This window comes from Metopolophium dirhodum, chromosome 1 (genome assembly GCF_019925205.1).
Source record: "Metopolophium dirhodum isolate CAU chromosome 1, ASM1992520v1, whole genome shotgun sequence".
NCBI classification, from domain to species: Eukaryota; Metazoa; Arthropoda; class Insecta; order Hemiptera; family Aphididae; genus Metopolophium; species Metopolophium dirhodum.
This window is the reverse complement of record NC_083560.1, coordinates 44,160,658-44,183,652: the sequence shown is the minus strand read 5'-3', so window position 1 is coordinate 44,183,652 and position 22,995 is coordinate 44,160,658. Positions and strand designations below refer to the sequence as shown.

The 22,995-nt window shown below is 29.9% G+C and overlaps 1 protein-coding gene across 2 annotated transcripts in view; it reads left to right on the top strand.

Annotated features, from left to right (window-relative positions):
- LOC132936378 (prophage side tail fiber protein homolog StfR-like) overlaps positions 1–22,995 on the top strand; it is a 151,490-nt gene that overhangs the window by 95,910 nt on the left and 32,585 nt on the right. The window contains exon 1 of one of the 2 annotated variants that reach the window (XM_061003098.1): positions 2,470–2,679. The exons of the other annotated variant lie outside the window; for it this stretch is intronic. Within the exon in view, the coding sequence (XP_060859081.1) occupies positions 2,580–2,679 (100 nt within the window). The 5' untranslated portion in view covers positions 2,470–2,579. Of the gene's footprint in view, positions 1–2,469; positions 2,680–22,995 lie in introns of those variants that run through there. 2 annotated transcript variants of the gene reach the window in all.

The following is a 22,995-nucleotide window of genomic DNA, read 5'->3' as shown; positions in this document are numbered from 1 at the left end:
CCAGTTTGTGCGTGTGTGTGTGTGTGAGGGGGGGGGGGCAATGGGGGCCGTGCCCCCTGATTTAGATGATAAACGTCAGCGGTTCTCAACCTTTTTGCATCCATGTGCCACCTATACACAGTTTGATCATTTTCGAGTGTTTCAAAACTTTAGAAAACGCCTTGCCGAGTGCATCCGGTCGAGATGACCTGCTGCACCTGTGTACGATGGACGATGTTCTGTTCTGCACTTAAACCCAATTTAATACAGAATCATGTAAAAAAATTACATCAACAATTTAATTTGATCAATTTTTCAATTTATTTTGCATTAAAAGCTAACTGACTTTTTGAAGTGTGAAAAAAAAAAATTGTAGGTATAATACCTAGTACTCAAACGTGTTGCGGCCGCGGAGCGTTCCCGTCGCGTCACATGTTTTTGGCTTAAGGCAGAAGAATAACAAACAGAAATATCTGCAGAATAATCGCTCTGTATAATATTAGTGACCAATGGGAAAAAAGTCCAGAAAGAAAACTAAACGGAAAAAAAAGCCCAGAAATATAAATATGAACAAAATATTATGTATACGTTATGATATGTATTGTGTTATAACTAGGGAACGGACTTTAATGCCATAAAAAATAAGAAAAATGTCCTAAAAAAAAACACTACTTAATGCCTTCAAAAAATGCTTCAATATAAGAAAATGCACAAAAAATGCTCTAAAAAACTGTAAAAATGTATTTAAAATCAATAAGAATACAATTTTAAATTTAAAACTTCTAGAAAAACTCATTAGGTATTATGAAAAATTCATCTTATAAAAAATATTTAAATACAATAAAACCTTCTCTATTGTCTTCTCAATTATCATCTGCCATCTTTTTACCCTAAAAATAATTTCCAAAAAAATAATGGGTATATTCGTAATACTTTTACCTTGTGTTTCATAGCACTGTATAATCAGGTATTAATCTTCTCAAACTTAAATCTTCGACGGTTATCGGCAAGTGTTGTTTTGTATCTCAAGAAACTTCGTTCCACGTTAACTGACGTCATAGGTGCAAACTTCATATGAGCCATGTCATCAGCAGTTAGTTATTCAGATATCGTATTATTTGGAGATGATAAATATTTATTTTTGTTTTTTTAGAATGAATGTTTGCACATTTTTATCGAATTTTATCCATTCCTATATAAAAATGACTTAAAAACATAAAAATGCACTAGAAATGTCAAAAAATGCAAAATAAAAGTTACATTATTTAATTGCTTGATGTATGAAATGAACTTTGTGCTTGGAAAGCAATGTTTTAGATCATTCGGAAAAAAAATGCAATTTGCATTCAAATCCGTTCCCAAGTTATGGTTGAACCTTAACTGTTATACCTAACATAATAAAATGTATACAAAAATTACACAACTATATGAATAATAATATAATAAGTTAATACAAAACAGGCGGTTGTATAATATATTTAGATAATAGATAATATTTTGATATGCATTTACCCAAGACTTATGCTTTTTGGCTTTTAAATTATAACACAATATATCATGACGTACACACAATATTGTGTTCATATAGATATTTTTATTTCATACAATTAGTTATTATTTTCATTGTAAATTGAATATTATTATATTTTGTCGTGGATACATGGTAGTTACTAATTTATTAGGAGTAGATGATGCACGTGTTTACATAATCACATTCACATTTATATTTCTGGGCTTTTTTTCCGCCTACCAATATCAGTACGTCTACCCGTAAAATATATAATATAAGTTGTAACTCGTGATGTTGCAATAGTACCTATGTATAATAATATTATACAATGTGTAACGGAATGACCTGACGAATTAGGAGCCTACATAGGCTGAGTATTCGCAGAATATAATATAGCTAGGTATATATATAACGATGATGATGTCACAATATAGTACCTACCAATATAATATTATATAGTGCCTATACTTACATATATATATTGTATACCTATAATTTATGGTGGATAGACGATATTATATTATATATATATATATGTATATATATGTAATGTTAAATCGGCTATTACCTATAATTGTAATAATAATATTCTCCTCTATTCGATTCTGTGCAGTGCAAAGCCTTCTTGTAATATATATAACTACGATATATATATATATATATATACCTCGAGGTGAAATCATCGCATCTATCATTTACAGCCGATATATATAACGTAATGTTAAATCGGCTATTACCTATAATTGTCGGTTCGCGGGACGTCCTAAAATACCTATACCTATATAATACATATTATATAAATTGCTACGTGATGAGAGAACGGCGGCTAGCTAGTCGATCAATTCGATTTTGTCACACCGCAGTCGTTACAACGATGACGGGCACGAGAAGTATAAGCACCCATAACAGAGGTACAATACAAGACGAGGAAACGTATCGTTTCCTCCATCATTAGTGGTTTGGTGGTCGGAGCACGCCGATGTCGCTTATAATAATATTACTGTCGTTCCCGATTCCGTTGGACGCGATTCGCGGTATACCGGTTGGTAACCGGTAAGTAGGTACCTCTAACATCACTATTGTGCGGTACATGAGCGACTGCTGCTGCAGATGTTTAGTCTCCACCGGTGGTTGTGCTTCAGGACGATTTTCAAACATGAAACGATTTTACGCGATGTTGGTCACTGCAGGTGAGTCAAAAGTCACACACAGAAATTATATTATATACCATACAATTACCCAGAGGCGTAGTCTACAGGTGGTCACTGTAAGGGGGCTATAAACAAGCCCCGCACACAACCATCGGCCGCTTTAGCCTACAGCCGTTAGAAATTTATATATATTATATTGTATACTACTCGAGGGGTGCCCCCTGTGACATTTTATTACCAAAAATACACTGAACACGGGAATAATGATCCTCTCCCTGTATAGAGTCAACCAAATTTCATAATTATATTTTTAACTAATATAGGGAAATGTTTTACAGTCCACGCACAATAAGGTAATTTTAAGCTCTTTTCGCACAAATTATTACTTATTCGAAATAAAATCAAAATCCGGCGATTCGCTATAAGTCCTAAGTTTTTTTTTCCTGTAAAGCTATTTATTTTTTATTTTTATATACACGGTATCAAACCCCCCCCCCCCCCTCTAAATAGGTATCTGGCAGTAGATTAGCGGAAAAGTATTATAGTTAAAAATGCTACTTAAATATAAAATATAATTTTCAAATTGTATAGGATTGCGAAAATTTGAAAAACTGGCGCAAAGGACCCTTTAATTAATAAGTTAGAAAAGCTCACCGAGCGAGCGTGCTGAATTCTCGATTTAATACAACGCAATAAATTATAATTCACTATATTATAATTATATTTAAAGATAATTGGACGACCTTTATATTTTGGTAGACACCTGTTTTTGATTTTAAACGTAGCGATGGATGTATTGATTTTAGTGTCAGTGGTGCAATCGCGGTGGTGCACTACGGTTCACTTGCACCCCTATGCAATTGGTGCACCAGCTGGTGCAAAGACATGCGTTTGCACCTTCAGTAGCTGAACTTTCATCCTTATAAAATTCAATACTATTTTCGTCGGTTTGTTGAATTTTTTTCTCAAAAGATAACATACCTATCTGAACAATTGATAGTGAAACAACGTTGTGTAATGATTTCTTTATCACTTACCTATTAATTATTATAGTGCGATGGCAGTGTCGCAGACAGTGGCGAAACGAACCTAAATTAATAATAAGAGACCTACAGTTGATCCATCAACCAACAATTAATAATAAACGTAAATATAATAAATTATAGATGTATATTTTTGATCAACCGAACTACTTGAATCGAATTCAAAAGCAATTATTAAACTATTAACTGGTAAAGTTTTAAAAAAAATAGTATGTCCTACTAGGCAGTCGGGGGGGGGGGGGGGGGGTGGGGGAGGGGAAATGTACATTTACCATTAGTATTACTATTACTATTTACTATGATTATTATTATTTAGTAATAATTGTTTTTCACTTCCATATTGAGCACCCACCCACAATAGTTTTTTAAAGACCACGATCGTTTAGTCACTGCTGATACCTACTCCTTGTTAATTACAATTCAGTGTTCGGACTTATCTAGATGAATATCTAGATAATTATTTGTTCATCTTTTATCTAATCTAGATAAATAGTTATAAGGTAACTAAACGTTCATCTTAGATATTTTTTTTACTAATCTAAATAAATTCATCTAGATACATTTTTTATTGATAAAAATTGTGAAATTGTACAAACGCATTTTTAAATATTTATACAGATTCTCAAACAAAGTTTATTGTTTATAAATAATGTAATTATTTTTATTTATACCATTATTATTATTATGTTCTTAGTGCCCAACTAAATTTAAAACCCATTTAAAAAAAAAAAATCTATCTTTTTTTATCTAGATAAATATGAGTTAAGTTATCTTTATATCTATCTAGATATATTTGAGTTCCATTATCTTTATATCTATCTAGATAAAAAATTACTTATCTAATCCGAACACATGTCATTTACATATTATATTCTTATGATTCGTAGACTATGGTCTACGTTAACCAACAAATAACATTTTTTTTTTTTAAATTTATAAATATTGTATTTCTATAATATGTATAATATATATTCATTATTTATAATAACTTTATTATATAGATGAATGACATGAGACATATCAGACACGATACAGTGCTCAATATACACAGATTAATATGCTATTTGTATTTGTTATCAAATATATACATTAAAAGATAGTATCTATACACTCGAGCGAAGCGATTGGCTTTAAATATGACTTAATTTGTATTATGATTGTAGGATCAATAACAGATTTTCACCGGCTAAGATTTAATGAAATTACGCGTCAGTGTAATTTACAATATTACGCAGTAATGAACATTTATAAACCACGATGTCCATAATTTATTTCAGTGCCTGCCCACTCTTTATACCCTTTTATGGTGCATATAATTATTGTGTGACTGTAAATATTTTAATTATTGTTTTATGTTATTGGTTACCATAATCCAACCACACACCACACCCTCCAAAAAAAAAATTCCACCATTACGCCTAGATGTCATAAAACCCCGTTCACCACGCCACTGCAATTATGTAAATTCCAGGTTTATAAACGTATTTTAAAGCAACGAAATAAACAACGATTTCATACGATGATAAATAATCAAAACAAAATTTGGTAAATTTGGTAAATTTGGACGAATGTATTGATTTTACAATGATGTATGTGTGTTTTTTTTTTGTGTATGTCTGGAAACACTTTTTCTAGTAGAAAAAATGCTCGGATTGCTACGGATCATAAACTGTGATGGAGGTTTCTTGTGGAAAATTTTAGTTGATACTCTTAGGATGTCAAAATTGAAAATTCTCAGTGCTTCGTAAAACAATCGGAAAAAACACACTCCAAAAAAATACTAATATTTGTTGACATTTTGTACTATATTATTTGAGAAATTGATTAGTAAGTAGTAATATCTTGGTTTTCATGTCACGACAGAGTCAAATCTGTATTTTTGTTTCGAGCATGTCTTAAACAGATCAGGTCACACGCATATTCAGGTTTATTTTTGGACTTTTTGTGGCATATTTCTTCTTTTAAATTTTTTTTCGATATTTTGAATAATTTCCGTCGATTACAACCCTTTGCAGTAGTTTTGCACACATTTTACGAGCTACTGATTATTTTCGTCTTATGAATATTTTACACTTCTGTGTAGCATCTTAAATTTAAAATTACAATTTAAATTTACACTCTAAAGATTTTTATGTTTTTAAATTATGAAGCATTGTTCGGGGTTTATAGTGCATTTTATACTGCGTTTTTTGAATTCGAGATTATCAGTAAGTACATTTTTCTAGGGTATACCTATGGAATGCATTAAATATGCAGCCCAATTGGCTGTATTGTTGTACACAGTTACTAAAATTTTAATAAATAAAAGTCATGAAATCATAAACCATACTATATTTAGGCAAAAACTATTTTTAGTTTCTTTACTCGTTTATACGCTATAAATTATTATTTATTGTGTACAAGTGTCAAGCACATAATATTATATATTTAATCAAGCATGGATCTTGACATTTAAAATGGTAGAGGGGGAGACTACATTTTGTTCAGAATAAATACAATTTTAATTTTACATCACAACAGAATATTGATTAGATTTTATAACAATAGTTACGATATTGTTACCATAATATTATGAAGATGTATGAACTGTGATAAAATATTAGGTTGGTAGGTAGGCAGGTACATAAATAAATGCATATAATATATAATTTTTATGATTGTTTAATAAATCATTATTAATTTAATTTATCATCCTACATAAAAGATTATTTTGTTTTTTTCTTACTGAAATAATACACAAAACCGTTAGTAGAGGTTTATAATTTTATATTCCATTTGCCATGCGATTAAATCCGTGGAAAACTGTCGACTGCGTAAAAGAGAAAAAAAATTGTACAACAACAAAAACAAGTAGCTGGAATAGTTATATGGTATTTTCATAAATAAAAAGTCCTGAGAAGTCGCTCTGCTGCAGGCCTTTGATGTTCTTTCTATTTCTTTTGATCATTTTTTTTCCTACGGCTCTGATAAACAAAAAAAAAAAAATGCATTCCTAACATACTACAGAAATTATGCAAACTATCTCAAATTGGTATATACAGCTTCACATAACCTGTGTCGACGTGTATTAAAGAAATAGGAAAAAAAAATTATCTAAACATTATTTTCGACAAATCAACAAAGCATTTTAACAAGAATATTATACACGCGTTTAATATTTCCGAGTAAATGTATACTTTTGTGGACTTGTGAGCAGCGCCAATCACAGTAGTTGTAAAAAATAAATTAAACGCCAACCAATATAATAATATATCTACACAGGATTATACAGGGTGTAAAAGAATGACCTAAAAAATGAAATAACTTTAGTTATTAATTATAAAATGTTTTTTTTAATTAATTATTTGAAAAAATTTAAAACAGCCAATTTGTAAATTTATTTTTCAAACAAATTTTGATGGTAAAAACATTTATTTAATTCAAGCAGTTTGTTCTTTACAATTTATTAAAATATCAATATTTTTTTGGAGCAAATTAATTTGAAACTTTTTCCAAAAACATATTCTACTTAGAAATTGCCCCACTTGAGTATAATTATTTACTATCCATACGTAAGTCCTGCCAAAAGCCACAAACGACTATGTGCTCAGCTCGCATCTGGCCCGTTTAAGTCCTGTAGTATATACATTTTATTCTCATAGCTCCGGCGGTTCCAGTGAGTCGGGACAGGTTCTTTTCGTATATTTATGAATTATAATATTCATAAAAAATTCATTGTTCTAAATTTGGTTGTCCAGCCCGGTCCATCTTTGAGGAAGGAGACGATAGGTCGTTTGACATTTCTGGTCCTAAGGGTTCGTATGAAATACGTTTTCGAGGCTTATGCGGACTGGGAATAGAAAATTGGCCCCGGGGAAACAGAAAATGCGGCCCGATATCGGGCTATAATAGTGAAATATTTACAAGTTTTCGGTCCAAATTTATTCAAACAGCCCACATTTTCGACAGTCGGGGATTGCCCGTCCGCCGCCCTAGCCAGTCCGCCACTGGGCTTGCTTCTTCATATGAAATGTGTGAAAACCACCTGCACATGCTGCACACTACGTCTTATCGTATATTATGATATGAAATATAAATTATACGCCCATCGTTTGATGATATTATAATTACGTTATACGATTATCACGCGTTTTGAACACACATACGTCATGATAATATATTTTAAACACAATATTATTGTCGTGATGTTTACTCTGCTCAACACTCTAAATAAATTACATCATAATAATAATAATATTGACGCGGACTTTGACACGTCAATAATAACGCGCCGAAAACGTTTACATAATATTATTATAGGTACACCTATGTTATTATATATTATTACCGTTATCACACGCGTGTTCCCCCCCCCCCCCTATCGACACTAAAACGTACACAACCTATACAGCTAATGGCCCCATAGATGCCGGGCTTGAGATCAAAATAAAAAAAATAAAAATAATATTACCATTATATTATTTGACCACGGGCACGCGACGGTGAAATATATAAATATTATTAACGCTCACAATTTCGATGGATAATAATAATTATTATAGTATATAAAGCGTATTGACGTTATAATACAATGTATAATAGCTATTGTTGTTTATTAGGGATAAGATGCGTTGATGAATTTTGTATTTTTTTCCCCCTATACATTAGGTACTATATAGTTTACTAACAAGCTACAAATTCGTTTCACGCTCCATCAATTATTCAGAGTATGACAGGCACTTATCTACATTTTATTTTGTATTTTGTTTTGCTTTTTCGTGCACTTTAAGTTATGCATGCTGTTTTTCGATTTAACGTCGTTTTTTCATATTTTTACGACATCATTCATATGACAGGTTTGGAACTATTGAATTTTGTACATTTTTCTCAAATTATAGATTTCAAAACAAATGTTTACAATTTATAAAAATATTTGAATTATTGATATTGGAGGTTTTCAGTTACACATCAGTTGAGATAAGCATCTACGTGGAATTCAACGAAAACCGAATGAAGTGATACTTATTTTCTCGAGGAATTTATTGATATAACTTTTCTTGAAAACGGTCTAGCAGTTTTTTGGTCCATAGAGAACAAACATTCATTTTTACATATTTTTAGATAATATTCTTTTGTGTACAATGCTTCGTCTAAAAGTCATATAAAACAAAGAGAATAATATTCGTCTTCGATAAATAAATAAAAAACAACAACAGCATAGACGCGCTAACCACTTGTAGACCGTAGTCCAAAGAAAAGGACTTGCTGCTTAGGAACGTAAAAAAATTCGTCAAAGTTTGACTTTTTTACATAATGTACTACCTATACAGCTACGTCTAAATGTAAATACAGTATAATATTATATAATCCACGTGGAATTCAACGAAAAAATTAATGAAGTGAAACGAAATACTTGTCTCGAGGAATCTTTTGATATAACTTAACTTTTCTTGAAAACGGTTTTGGAGGACAAACAGTAATTTTTTTTATAATTTTATGTATTAGATTATATTATTTTTTCATACAACACGTTTTGCCTAATTTTAGACATAAAACAAATCGAATATTTGTCTCCGATTAAAAAAAAAGATTGCTAATCATAACCCCTCCATCGCCGTGGAAAGACTTAAAATTAAAGTCTGTGTAAAAACAATTGAACCATACGTCGGTACGCACGTTTTAAGTTTAAATGGACATTTTACTAATAATTTTGTCATCGAATGGTATGAAACGAATGATAAGTAATTCGCCAACGGCTTTCTAATACATTCCCTGCAGTGTGTCGTTGCTACACGAGTGGCCTCTATCGTGGCCTAGGCTGACCTACACTACTAAAATCCTGGTTACGCCACTGATTATTTATTATTTTTATGAAAATAATAGGTAGGTACCTAACTTTGTATAGAAAATTTACTAATTTTGTTACTGATCTAAGTAGATGAAGCGAATGAAGTAATCCGCTAGTGGCTTTCTAAATTTCTAATACATATACTGCAGTGAGTCGTTGGTACACGAGTGGCCTCTATCGTGGCCTAGGCTGACCTACACTACTAAAATCCTGGTTACGCCACTGATTATTTATTATTTTTATGAAAATAATAGGTAGGTACTTAAGTTTGTATAGACAATTTACTAATTTTGTTACTGATCTAAGTATATGAAGTGAATGAAGTAATTCGCTAATGGCTTTCTAAATTTCTAATACATAATATACATTTCCTGCAGTGAGTCGTTGGTACACGAGTGGCCTCTCGTGATCCACAGGTGACGGTTAGGCTGATGCACAGTACTAAAATCTACGTCACTGATTATTTATTAGTGGGCATGGAAAAATAGTTAGGTAGTTACTTAAGTTTGTATGCCAAGTTTACTAATTTGGTTACTAGTGGCTTTCTAATATAGGTACATTTTCTGTAGTGGGTTGTTGCTACACGAGTGACCTGTTGTGATCCAAGTTGACCCACACCATCAAAATTCTGGGTACGCCACTGATAATTTATTATTAATATGAATAATAATGAGTAGGTAGGGAGGTACTTAAGTTTGTATAGCAAATTTACTATTTTTATAATTTGTTACCAATCGATGTACGTACGAAACGAATGAAGTAATTCACTATCCAGGCTAACCTAACCTGACTAACCTATCTAACCTAACCTGTGGTACGCGGAAAGCTCATAAGTGGTACGCTAAGAACGTCTCTCTTTATAAAAAAAAAAATGGAATGATCCGTTCACATTAGAAATTATTTGGTATATTCAATAATAATATAAATAATATTTTTACATATTTAATTTTCTTTTTATGCATTAAATGCTTATATTATTATCATTATTTTGTAGTTCCTAATAAAATACAATTCCGTCTACATGTAAAATAAAATGTTTGATGAGTAAATACACGAGTATTTGGTCAAGTGGTTCATGAAAATGTTCAAACTGTGTAGGTGGTACGCGGTTATAAAAAGATTGAGAACCGCTGCACTAGCGGCTTTCTAATATAGGTACATTTTCCGCACCTAACCTAACCTACACGAGTGACCCGGTGTGATCCAAGTTGACTCACACTATCAAAATCCTGGGTACGCCACTGACTATTTGTTATTAATATGAAAAAAATATATAAGTAAGTAGGTATAGAGGTACTTGAGATTGTATAGCAAATTTACTAATTTTATAATTTGTTATCAATCGATTTACCTACGAAACGAACGAAGTAATTTTCAAGCGTCTTTCTATAATTATAAATTATTAGGTACATTCCCTGCAGTAGGTCGTTGCTACACGAATTTGTTGTCTCTCGTGATCCAAGCTTACCCACACAACTAAAATCCTGGGCACGCCACTGAATTTATTTATTATTATATAGTACCTATATAGTCGTACATGGCGATGCTTCGGTTACGTCATAATTATATTATTGGCGGCGGCGACGGCTTTGGTGTACCGACATGTGGTGTTCCGACGAGACATATTATTTATAATATTATTATGTGGCATTATAAAAGGACGTTACCCAGTCAAACGAACCGACGCGAAATGGTCAACGGGACCCTTTTAAATGTGCTGCTCGTGAACAATATATTATAATACATACTATTATTATCTTCGGCGATTTTTTTTTTTTTTTTGTATTTTTGCGAATCAGAACTCCACGTGTCTTGAATTTGTTTTAAAATCACCAAATTATGTACACGGCTTATATGGGAGAATGTCTGCGGTAAAGCGTTTTGAAAAGAGCGATAACTTTATCCACTAATAATTACTATCGACACCTAATTTATTAAAAAATACAATGCAATTTGTGCCAACGAAAAATTGCGACGCTTAAGCGTAATAGGTACATACAAGACGTAGCAAAATGAGCTGATCTAAATATTATGGTACTCGTCTACGAAAAAATATGGTTTGCAAGGCCTTATTTTTAAGAGGATGTCAGCGCACTATTTGTTTTCTCTCCGTGGCCCACGCGCAACATAGACAAAACGCATTTACGAAGAATCATTTTTTCTATGTTTTCGAGTAATCTTATAGTGAAATCCCCAGTTACAAAAAAGGTAGAGAATAATATTTTTAAGGGAATGACACATCGATTTGTCGAAATATTGTACCGAAACAGTCTAAACATGATTTAAATCTACAACATTTTTTTCTTTATTTCGAAAGTCAAATAACAATAAAATATAAAACCAATACGTCATTCCTTCAAAAATATTATTCTCTATCTTTTTTGTAACGGGTGATTTTACTCTAAGATGACTTAAAAACATAGAAAAAATGATTCTGCGTTACTGCGTTTTGTACATGCTGCGCGTGGGCCAGAGAGAGAAAACAAAATATAGTGCGCTGACATGCTCTTAACAAAAATAGTTTTGCGCGAATCAAAATCCTTATAGAAATTGTTGTAAAATCAATAAAATATATTGACAGTTTAAAGGGGCGACCTCATTGTCTGCGGTAAAGTTTATCATTTATAAAATATTATTATATTATTATTTACATCATTACAGTGAATAACATCCATATTGCGAAGTCTCGTGGGCAAAAAAAAATTGTATTATAGCGAAATTCGTTAAATTTAATTATTAAATTTGGTTTTGATTTGTTATGGTTCAGTAAGATATGGGCTGGTACCCAATTTTTTTTATTTGTCCACTGCAGTAGAAAAATTTCTTCAATTTCCAACATCGATATTTTTTTTTTGGTAGAAAGTGAATCTATAGTTGGTACTTCGGGGAGTAGAACATATTTTGGTCCTTTATTATAGTCTTTAAAAAAAAAAACTTAAAAACTTTACACTTACCTACGGACAAAAAAAAAAACAATGAAATTTACACTATAGTAAAACGTTCTAAAATATTAATTAATTAATTAATTAAATTCGTAAATAATATGTATAGTATGCTTTACGTTTAATCATATACCCACTACACGCAAAGTTATTATTATATTATGAAATAAATAGTAATTATGTAGGAAACATATTATTTTCACTGTGAAATAAATGATTATCATATAATTCTTAACCTGATATAAAATCATAATATACCATAATGGTCTGTCGTTTGATTAAATTTGGATACATTTTTTTTATATAATTTAAAACACGAGCGCGACTTATTTTTAAATATTCTACGAATTTTTACAACCTATTATGTCTCGAAAATTCGGCAAATATTTTTTCAATAATTGTGTGGTTACAATCGAAAACGTAACATTGCCATTTTTTACAAGTTTTTCGAGTTATACATATGAAAAAATGTCAACAAGTTGAAAAAAAAGTATTTGTACCTACTTAATATTTTATAAAATGTTTATAGGTTCCAAAATGTACTATACTGCCGTCGTAGAAATAAGACAAAACCTTTTATTGACATTTTGCTCCCGAACGTACTGTTGACTATGTCGTAAGTATATCTAGGACAAACAAATGTTTGATTCAACATGAGTCATTGTCGTATGTTTTTTCCAAAAACATTATCATTTTGGTTCAAGACTTGATGGTGTATTACCTCTTTTTTTAAGTACCTATAAGATACAACAAAATTTAATTCAAAACGTATTATTTCCTTATAGCCATAGGCAATCTTATGCGATCAAATGTATTATTTGATCTTTGATATCTTTGATATTTGTATGTATTATTCACATAACTGATAATTTCAAATAAAGTTTTTGTAAGGAAATTCTATGTTGAAAAAGGAGACAAAAAAGTCTACCCAAAATTATTAACATGTTATCAACATGAAATGAAAATGAAAATTGTTGTTTTCTGATGACTCGAAATTGTGTAAAAAAAAATTTGGCTCCAAAAACGTCGAAGGTTTTCGAAATAACCATGTGTCTTACGTTATAGGTTAAATGGATCAGTCGGTATTCTATATACAGCGTGTCCGCAAAAACTGGATACACTCATTAACTCAAAAGAGTTACCTAACAGTCACCCACGTTACTCAGCTGTAGGTAACCTATACATATTTTATAAATCTGTCTGCGGAAGATTTGATTGTCAAATAATAGTCTAGTCTCGTGCCCAGCAAACGGAATTCAAAAATAAACTTACTAAAGTACTGAGCAGTATACTGATATAAGTAATCGTTATACAATGTAAGTACTCTGTTTTCGTGGACTCACGGTAAGTTAGGTTACTCCTATGTATATAGCTGCTGTCATGGTATCACGCACAACGCTTATAATTATTTAGTCAATTACACCTCCCCTATATAAAATGTGTGTGTGTGTGTGTGTGTATTATAAGTTCTAAACTTCAAAGCAATCGAACGTGTAATATTTACGTAGCAGGTGGGTGCACGTGGGAATTATATTATTTAGTGGCGGTTTGCCGAGTTTATAATCATAATAACAATAATATTATTATATAATTGAAGCCGCTAACCGCGTTTAACCTCGCCATCTCGCACTTTGTTCTCACGTAACACGGCTATGTAATTATTATATAAAATTAATTCATTATAAAATACAGAGTGCCACAGAAACACCCGACGAATGAAATGGCTTTTGGTCCAATTAAAATATTTGAAAATGTGTCTAATACATATTATACATAAGTTGTAGACGCTTGCGCTACAATTTCAGTACAAAATTATTTATTTTAGATTCTGAGCGAAGCGATGAATGTATTAATTTTATAATGATGTGTGTTTTTTTTTTTTTTAAATTTAATTTTTGTGTCCGTCATCACCTTTTAGGACAGTAAAAGTGCTTGGAATTTCTTCAACAGTAACTTTTCTGATAGGAAACTGAATCTAGTTGGTGCTTTAAGGGGGTCTGAAGTAAGAATTTCCCAGTACTTTTCAAAAGCGACGTGAAAAATAAAAGAAAAATTAAGGAAAAACGGGAATTTTTACGCAAAATCTGTTTTCCAGAAAATCGATTTTGGTTTTTGGTGTAACTCTAAAATAAATGATCGTAGGGACATGAAATTTTGACTGAATGTTTATATTAGCATTTTCTATACATTATAAAATGTTGAAAATATTTTGACTCTTTTTGAGCAGTTTACGGACATTGTCAGTCTTCAATTTTTTTAGTTTTTTTTTCTATAAATATCAATAAAATGTTATCTGTTGAGTAAAAAAGCTTGAATATTTATTAGAAGGCCCCTAGATTATTGTTTCATAGACAGATGAAAAAAATTAAAAATCCTTTGTCACAGTTTTTATTTATAAGCATTTAAAGTTCAAATTTTGACAAAATACGGAAAAATCACGAAAATTAGCAAATTATTTTGAGTTGAGAATTCATAAAAATTTTTCTTTTTAAATCTATGATTTGAAAATGTAATATAAGATTACTCATAAGTTTGTCTACATTTATCAAAAAAAAAAATGTCTACAAGAAACTTAAATTTAATTTTTATGAGTGTCTGAAATTTATATTTTTACAACATTTGATATTCACTCGATTTCTCATGTAACAATTTTCTTATTTTATTGTAATTAAAAACGAATGACTGTAGATACTTGAAAATTTCACGGAATATTTATATTAGCATTTTCTAGGGCTGTTCGATTATTTTTTTTACCACTCGATTATTAATTTCACGTATTATCGATTATTTCGATTAATCAAAAATTAATAATCAAACAGAAAATCGATTTTTTAACGACCGATTAATCGATAAACCGATTTTTTTAATGACCGATTAACCGATTAATCAATTTTTTTAATGACTGATTAACCGATGAATCGATTTTTTTACTAAGGGCAAATTGGTTCCTTAACTTCTACACAATTTTAAACAAGATTTGCAGTAAGTCATTTAGATGTAGATGTCCACTTTTATATTATCCTTAATACATTCCCAATCATTGAACTCAAAACATCATACGAGGATAATTATTGTTAGGTACCTACATGAATAGTTAATACTTAATCATAATAAGCCAGACTGCTTTTTTTTTCAGTCATCTTGACTGTGACTTTTTTAATTCAAACATAGAATAATATTCTATTAAATGAACAAAATTATTTTTATATACATATCATGTAATAAGTTAAGCTAAAGCTTGAGTTTTTTATTATTTTTAAGAAATTAAAACTTATAAAAATAAAACATACAAATGTACCTTTATTAATATTATAATAATTAAAACATAACATTTATCTTTATAATAATGTAATAAGTAAAACATACCCTTTGGCCTTTTGGGTGTAAACTAACAAATAATATTAATAATAATATTTCAGAAATTAAAAGCATTTGGAACAAATTTTTTGTTCATCGATAAATAAATCAGTTGAGAACAATGATCTTCAGTAAGTGATGCCCTCTGATCAGTAACTATGTTACCTGCACGGCTAAACACTCTTTCGGAGGCCACGCTAGTGGCTTGTATACACATCAATTTATTTGCCATTACTTTCAAAAATGGAAACATTGTTCCATTTAGATCCATTCGGAAATTTCGATTATTCGATTAATTGATTAATCGGAAATTCGATTAATTGATTAATCGAATTTCGTTTATTTGGCGATTAATCGAGTTTTATAAAAACTGTAAAATAATCAATGGAAAAAAATAATCGACGTAATAATCGATTAATCGAAATAATCGAACAGCCCTAGCATTTTCTATACACCATGACATTTTGAAAATATTTTGACTCTTTTTGAGCTGTTTACGGACATTGTAAGTTTTCAATTTTTTTAGTTTTTTTTTCTATAAATATTAATAAAATTTTATTTGTTGGGTAAAAAAGCGTGAAAATTTAATATAAAGCTCCCGATATATCATTCTAATAGCAGTTGAAAAATATTAAAAATAGGCACAATTTTTTATTATAAGCGTTCAAATTTTGACAAAATTTATCAAATTTATAATTTATTAATTATTTTGTAGTTAAAAATGTATAACATTTTTAACTTTTATGGCTAAGGATTGAAAATTTAAAACAAGGCTCCACGTAAATAGGTTATATATAAATTACTTTATTCACAATAATATCATCAAATATGCTTGGTAATATCATAGGCTGACTGACCGTTTTCGCTTAGAATCGTTTTTCTTATACAATGATATTATATCATTGAATTCAAATTTAACACCATCCATTACAGTGACCCATTTGTAACCTACTGTACAGCAGAGCGACATCCACTTATCGACCTTTTTTTTAATACTTAGTTGTTAGATACTTCCAAATGAAATTACATTTTTCGGGGAAGTATTCGAAATAGCGAAAAACATTGACGGTATAAATGGTAGTTATCAATTAAGTCGAGTACCCAGTTGTTTATTTTTTACAATGCTTGAAAAATCAATATTTTTTTCAGGACCTAATAACTTTTTTCAAAATATTATTTTTGGTAATTTCCTGACATAAGACGTATATTATTTCCTAAAGTATTTACTATCCGTTCGGTTTAATCTTTTTCAAACGCACATCAGCTATAAGTCCCTATCAATTTTATTCATTTTGTTTGCCAAGTATTTCCGTTACAACCTGTATATTATAATGCATGGCATAATAAAATATATCGATAAAAAAACGTGGATTTTAACTGCAACATTACATTGGATGACGGCTATAAACGTTTGTTACGATGATAGCTCCGTTTTCGCCATTCATTGCGGTCTCTACGAATCCTCGTCCGGGAAAATACAATTATATGATATAATATGTATGCCTATGCGTGTAATAATCGTTCTGAAACTAAGACATCCGATGGTACTTATAGTGCTAGGCCGAATGACTTATTACTCTAAAAATCATAAATTCGATCAATTCATTATTTTAAATTTAAATCGGAAAAAACAATTAATATATTGAGGGGTGAAATTGAAATTAAAATCAACATTTTTCTCTTTTTAAAGAATTACAAAATGTCAGGGGGGAGGGGTGTCCTATCTATAGTGGTTACAACACGCTTGTGTTGTTGTTTTTTGTTTTTATCGAAGACAATTAATATTCGCTTTATTCTATGTCCATTTAGGACTTAGGAGATTCGTTGTATACAAACGAATATTAAATAATAATTATCGATAAACTTAGGAACGATCGCGTTTATTGATATTATTACAAGGGCGTGGAATATCGTTCAAGTCGCTTAAAGTCTGGTTTTGATGCATAATATATTATGTGGTTTTTGATAAAAATTAGCAATTAAATAACTGGTCAAAACTTTTATGATAATTTAAAAGTTAAATAGGCACAAGTTCTAATCAAATAAATTTTACAATGTTCACAATATTCATTTATTATTTTGGATATAATTATTGATGTATCTTTTTCCACAGTTTTTCGAATTTATGTACCCTGACTTTTTTAATTAATATGTTGTAATTGCATGTTTTTTTAATTTATACCCTGAGACATAATTTACATGCATTTAAAAAATATCCAGACCACAATAATTTACGAACTTTATGACTGTGACCTTTTTTTATGGATGAAATTAACCCAATTCGATTCTAAGAACACAAAGTTATAAAAATTCTAAAAACTGCTACTTCGAATTTTGATTCTCATGCGTCTAAATTAAGAAAAAATATTATCTGATTTAAATGATTTATAGTAGAAAACGAAATGGTTCTCATTCGAAAAATAGAAGTTTGTTCGATAAACTCTAAAAAAAAAATTTGATCTAACAATACGATCTTAGAGTTTACTTAAAAATTCCAAAAATTTAGATTTTGAATAATAACATCTTTGTTGAAGAAAATCAATAGGGATAATCACGCTTGGTGAATCACCCTGTATATGTGCCACACTATAACATATCTGTTACGACAAAATATATATATATTGCTTTTATATTATTATTTATTACTTATTTTCCGTGTTTGGACTTTAAACGTCTACCATCGTTGCTAGCCTTTTGCTCCTTCGAATTTCGATTTTTATGTGTCTAGATTAAGAAAAAATATTATCTGTTAAATGGTTTACAGTAGATAACGAAATGGTTCTCATTCGAAAAATAGAAGTTTGTTCGATAAACTCTAAAAAAAAAATTTGAAAATTTTGATCTGACAATATGATCTTGGAGTTTATTTAAGAATTCCAAAAATTTAGATTTTGAATAATAACATCTTTGTTGAAGAAAATCAATAGGGATAATCACGCTTGGCGAATCACCCTGTATATGTGCCACACTATAACATATCAGTTACGACAAAATATATATATATATTGCTTTTATATTATTATTTATTACTTATTTTCCGTGTTTGGACTTTAAACGTCTACCATCGTTGCTAGCCTTTTGCTCCTTCGAATTTCGATTTTTATGTGTCTAGATTAAGAAAAAATATTATCTGCTAAATGGTTTACAGTAGAAACGAAATGGTTCTCATTCGAAAAACAGAAGTTTAAATGTTTACGAGAAACTCCTAAAAAAAAAACTCGAGAATTTGATATACCATTGTGGTCTTTAAGTTTACATGAAAAATCCAAAAATTTAGATTTTGAATAACTCCTTTGTTGACGAAAATCAATATAGGGATGAGCACGTTTAGTGAATCACCCTGTATGTACCACACTTTAACATATCAGTTATACGACAAAAAAAAAATAATATATTTATTGCTTTTATATTATTCTTTATTACTTATTTTCCGTGTTTGGACTTTAATCGTCCATCATCGTTGCAGTTATATTCACGTTAATATAGTTAATATGGTCTCTAAGTTTACTTGAAAACTTCAAAAATTTAGTTTTTGAATAACTCCTTTGTTGAAGAAAATCAATATAGGGATATGAACGATTGGTGAATCATCCTGTATAATATGTACCACACTATGACATCAGTTACGACAATATATATATATATATATAAATATTGCTTATATATTATTATTTATTACTTATTTTCCGTGTTTGGACTTTAAACGTCCATCATCGTTGCAGTTATATTCACGTTAATATAGTTAATATGGTCTCTAAGTTTACTTGAAAACTTCAAACATTTAGTTTTTGAATAACTCCTTTGTTGACGAAAATCAATATAGGGATGAGCACGTTTAGTGAATCACCCTGTATGTACCACACTATAACATATCAGTTATACGACAAAAAAAAATAATATATTTATTGCTTTTATATTATTCTTTATTACTTATTTTCCGTGTTTGGACTTTAATCGTCCATCATCGTTGCAGTTATATTCACGTTAATTTAGTTAAAATGGTCTCTAAGTTTACTTGAAAACTTCAAAAAATTAGTTTTTGAATAACTCCTTTGTTGAAGAAAATCAATATAGGGATATGAACGATTGGTGAATCATCCTGTATAATATGTACCACACTATAACATCAGTTACGACAAAATATATATATTTATATTGCTTTTATATTATTATTTATTACTTATTTTCCGTGTTTGGACTTTAAACGTCCATCATCGTTGCAGTTATATTCACGTTAATGTAGTTAATGTGGTCTTTAAGTTTATTTTAAAACGACAAAAATTTAGTTTTTGAATAGCTCCTTTGTTGAAGAAAATCAATATAGGGATACGAACGCTTGGCGAATCACCCTGTATAATATGTACCACACTGTAACATATCAGTTACGACAAAATATATATATATTGCTTTTATATTATTATTTATCACTTATTTTCCGTGTTTGGACTTTAAACGTCTATCATCGTCGCTGCAGTTATATTCGCGTTCCGTCGACGGTATAACTATTTATGTAATAATAACGCGTGTCAGAGGAAATTACCACCGTCTATACGCACATACAGGGTGATTCACCAATCATTTTCACGTCCTCTTTTTATTTTTCAGCAATGCAGTTGTTCAACGTTTTATTTTTGAAATTTTAAATAATATACCTATTCAAAGACCATTAATTTTCGAATTCTTGACTTTGTTCGTACTATCTATATGGGTGTCCTGTGGCGATACAAACTTCTGTGCTTCAAGTGAGAACCACCCTCCCTCCCCCCTCCTAACCACCGTATAATGTAAATTATTTATAGTGGATTATTTTTTATGAAAACGTTGACGTATCAACGTCGAATTCCGTAAGAATAAGATTTGAGTTATTTGTATCCTAAGGATACATAATAGATCCATGATAATGGACTTGTAAGATATGGGGGCTATGGTAATTTAAAACGTTAGTGATTTATAGTTTATACTAATCCATCGACGTTAATAACTTGTAAGAACGGCCCGAGTATTTATCATACTGGATCCTGCAACATTACATCTATTTTATATTTTTGTAAAACAATTTTTAAGGACCATTATCCTCTGTGCAAACATTTTAATAACTGAGAAACTTACTCGTTCGACGTTTTGAACAAGGTACTTACATCGACGTTTACGAAAAAAAATTTCCACTAAACAATCTACGGTAAAAAAGTGAGTTTACAATATGCATTTGAAAAAACGGACGTTTGTTGCAATCCACAGGACACTGTCCTTATGTAGTAAAAAAATCGTCTTAGAGTACATTTTTTGACAAACCCAAAAATAAGGATTTGATTAAATACATTATTCATTGTTATTAAACTTGAATTCAATGATATAATATCATTGTATAAGAAAAACTATTCTGAGCAGAGACGGATAAGTCAGTCGGGATATTGTGTATTGTTATTATTTATTATAGCCTGTAAGTTGAATTATTATTATAATTTTGTAATTTTTTATTCGTTTCTATGGTGGTAGACAAAGCGTTATAAATTAAAATCCCGTTTTTTAGCGGTTATTTGTAATTATTTGTCGGTGGTTTTTCCCGTGGTATAACTATCGAGAAAATCAAAAAATGACCTCTTCAAAGTACAATCTTGATCCAATTTGCTAAAATATAAGTTACTATAATATGTTGAAATCAAAGCCATCATTTTGGTAGATATTTTGTATACAAGATAAAAAAAAAATTATAAAAAATAAACATCATTGTAAATCACTAGCTTCCTAGCATCGCTCAGAATCTAAAAAAATAATATGTTAACAAAACAGTAATATTTGTAATCTATAAATTTAATATTTTTCAGTAGGTAACAGTAAAATACAAAAATATTTGAATTTTTAGATTCTGAGCGGAGCGATGAATGTATTGATTTTACAATGATGTGTGTTTTTTTTAAAAATTTTTTTTTTTGTGTCTGTTTACACGATAAGTAGTCGAAATAATGCTTCGATTTTCAACTTCAATATCTTGTTCGATGGGAAAGTGAATATTGTTGGTGCGTTAGGGAGGTCAAAATTCCCAATAGTTTTAAAAAATGCCGGGATAAACAAAATAAAAATTAAGAAAAACGGGATTTTTTACGCAAAATCGGTTTTCTACAAAATCGATTTTGGTTTTTGATATAACTCTAAAACAAATTAACGTATACGTGTACATGCAATTTTCACTGGTCGTTTATATTAATTGCATTTTCTATGTACGATAAAATTTTCAAAATATTTTGATTTGTTTTGAACTGTTTAGGAACATTGTCTGTTTCCATTTTTATTAGTCTTTTTTTCTATGAATGTCAATGAAACTTTGTTTGTTGGGTAAAACAGTTTGAAAATTTAATAGAAGGCTCTTAGGCTCCTAATATATTGTTACAGTGATATTTGAAAAATATTAAAAATCCTTGGTCACAGTTCCCGATAGTCGTAAAATGCGCAAGAGAAATAAGTGTGTCACTTACACATGGAATGTGTTAAATTTGAATTCAATCAGGCGTAGATAGGATAAAATAAAATCAATACATTCAACGCTCAAGAATCAAAAATTAAGGGAAAATGAGAATTTTTATTAACCGAATGTTTATATCAGTCGTTTCTATTCGTCATAAAATTCAAAATTATTTGGCTCAACTATTTATAGGTAGGTATAAGACATTTTTTTTATTCTTATTTACTTTTTATTTTAAATTCTTATCGAGAAAAAAATGTTCCGATCTATAAAAAACTTGAAAACCTTTTACATGGTTCCTCATAATATGATGTTACTATCTAGTGTAATTAAAAAAAAAAGTTGAACGTAAATTCACAATAGTTTTTTGAGTTAATAATTCAAAAACGCTCAGTTGTAGATACCTCACATTTTCACCAATGTATATTAACTTTTTCTATACATTGAATAATATTTTTAAATATTTTGCTTCAATTTAAACTATTTATAGACATTTAAATTTTAAATTTTTTTTTAATTTTTCCTCTAGTAAATATAGAAAATTTTTATCGATCAAAAAATGTAGGGTCAAATACTTTGGTTACTAAAAAGGTACTTAATGGGACGCACTAAGCCCCGTGCAGGCCGCTTAAACAAAAAAAATTATCTACCTATAACAGTAACTATTAAAATTAAATTCTATGATAATAGTCATTGTTAGGAACTGTTCCAAATATAATAGGCTCA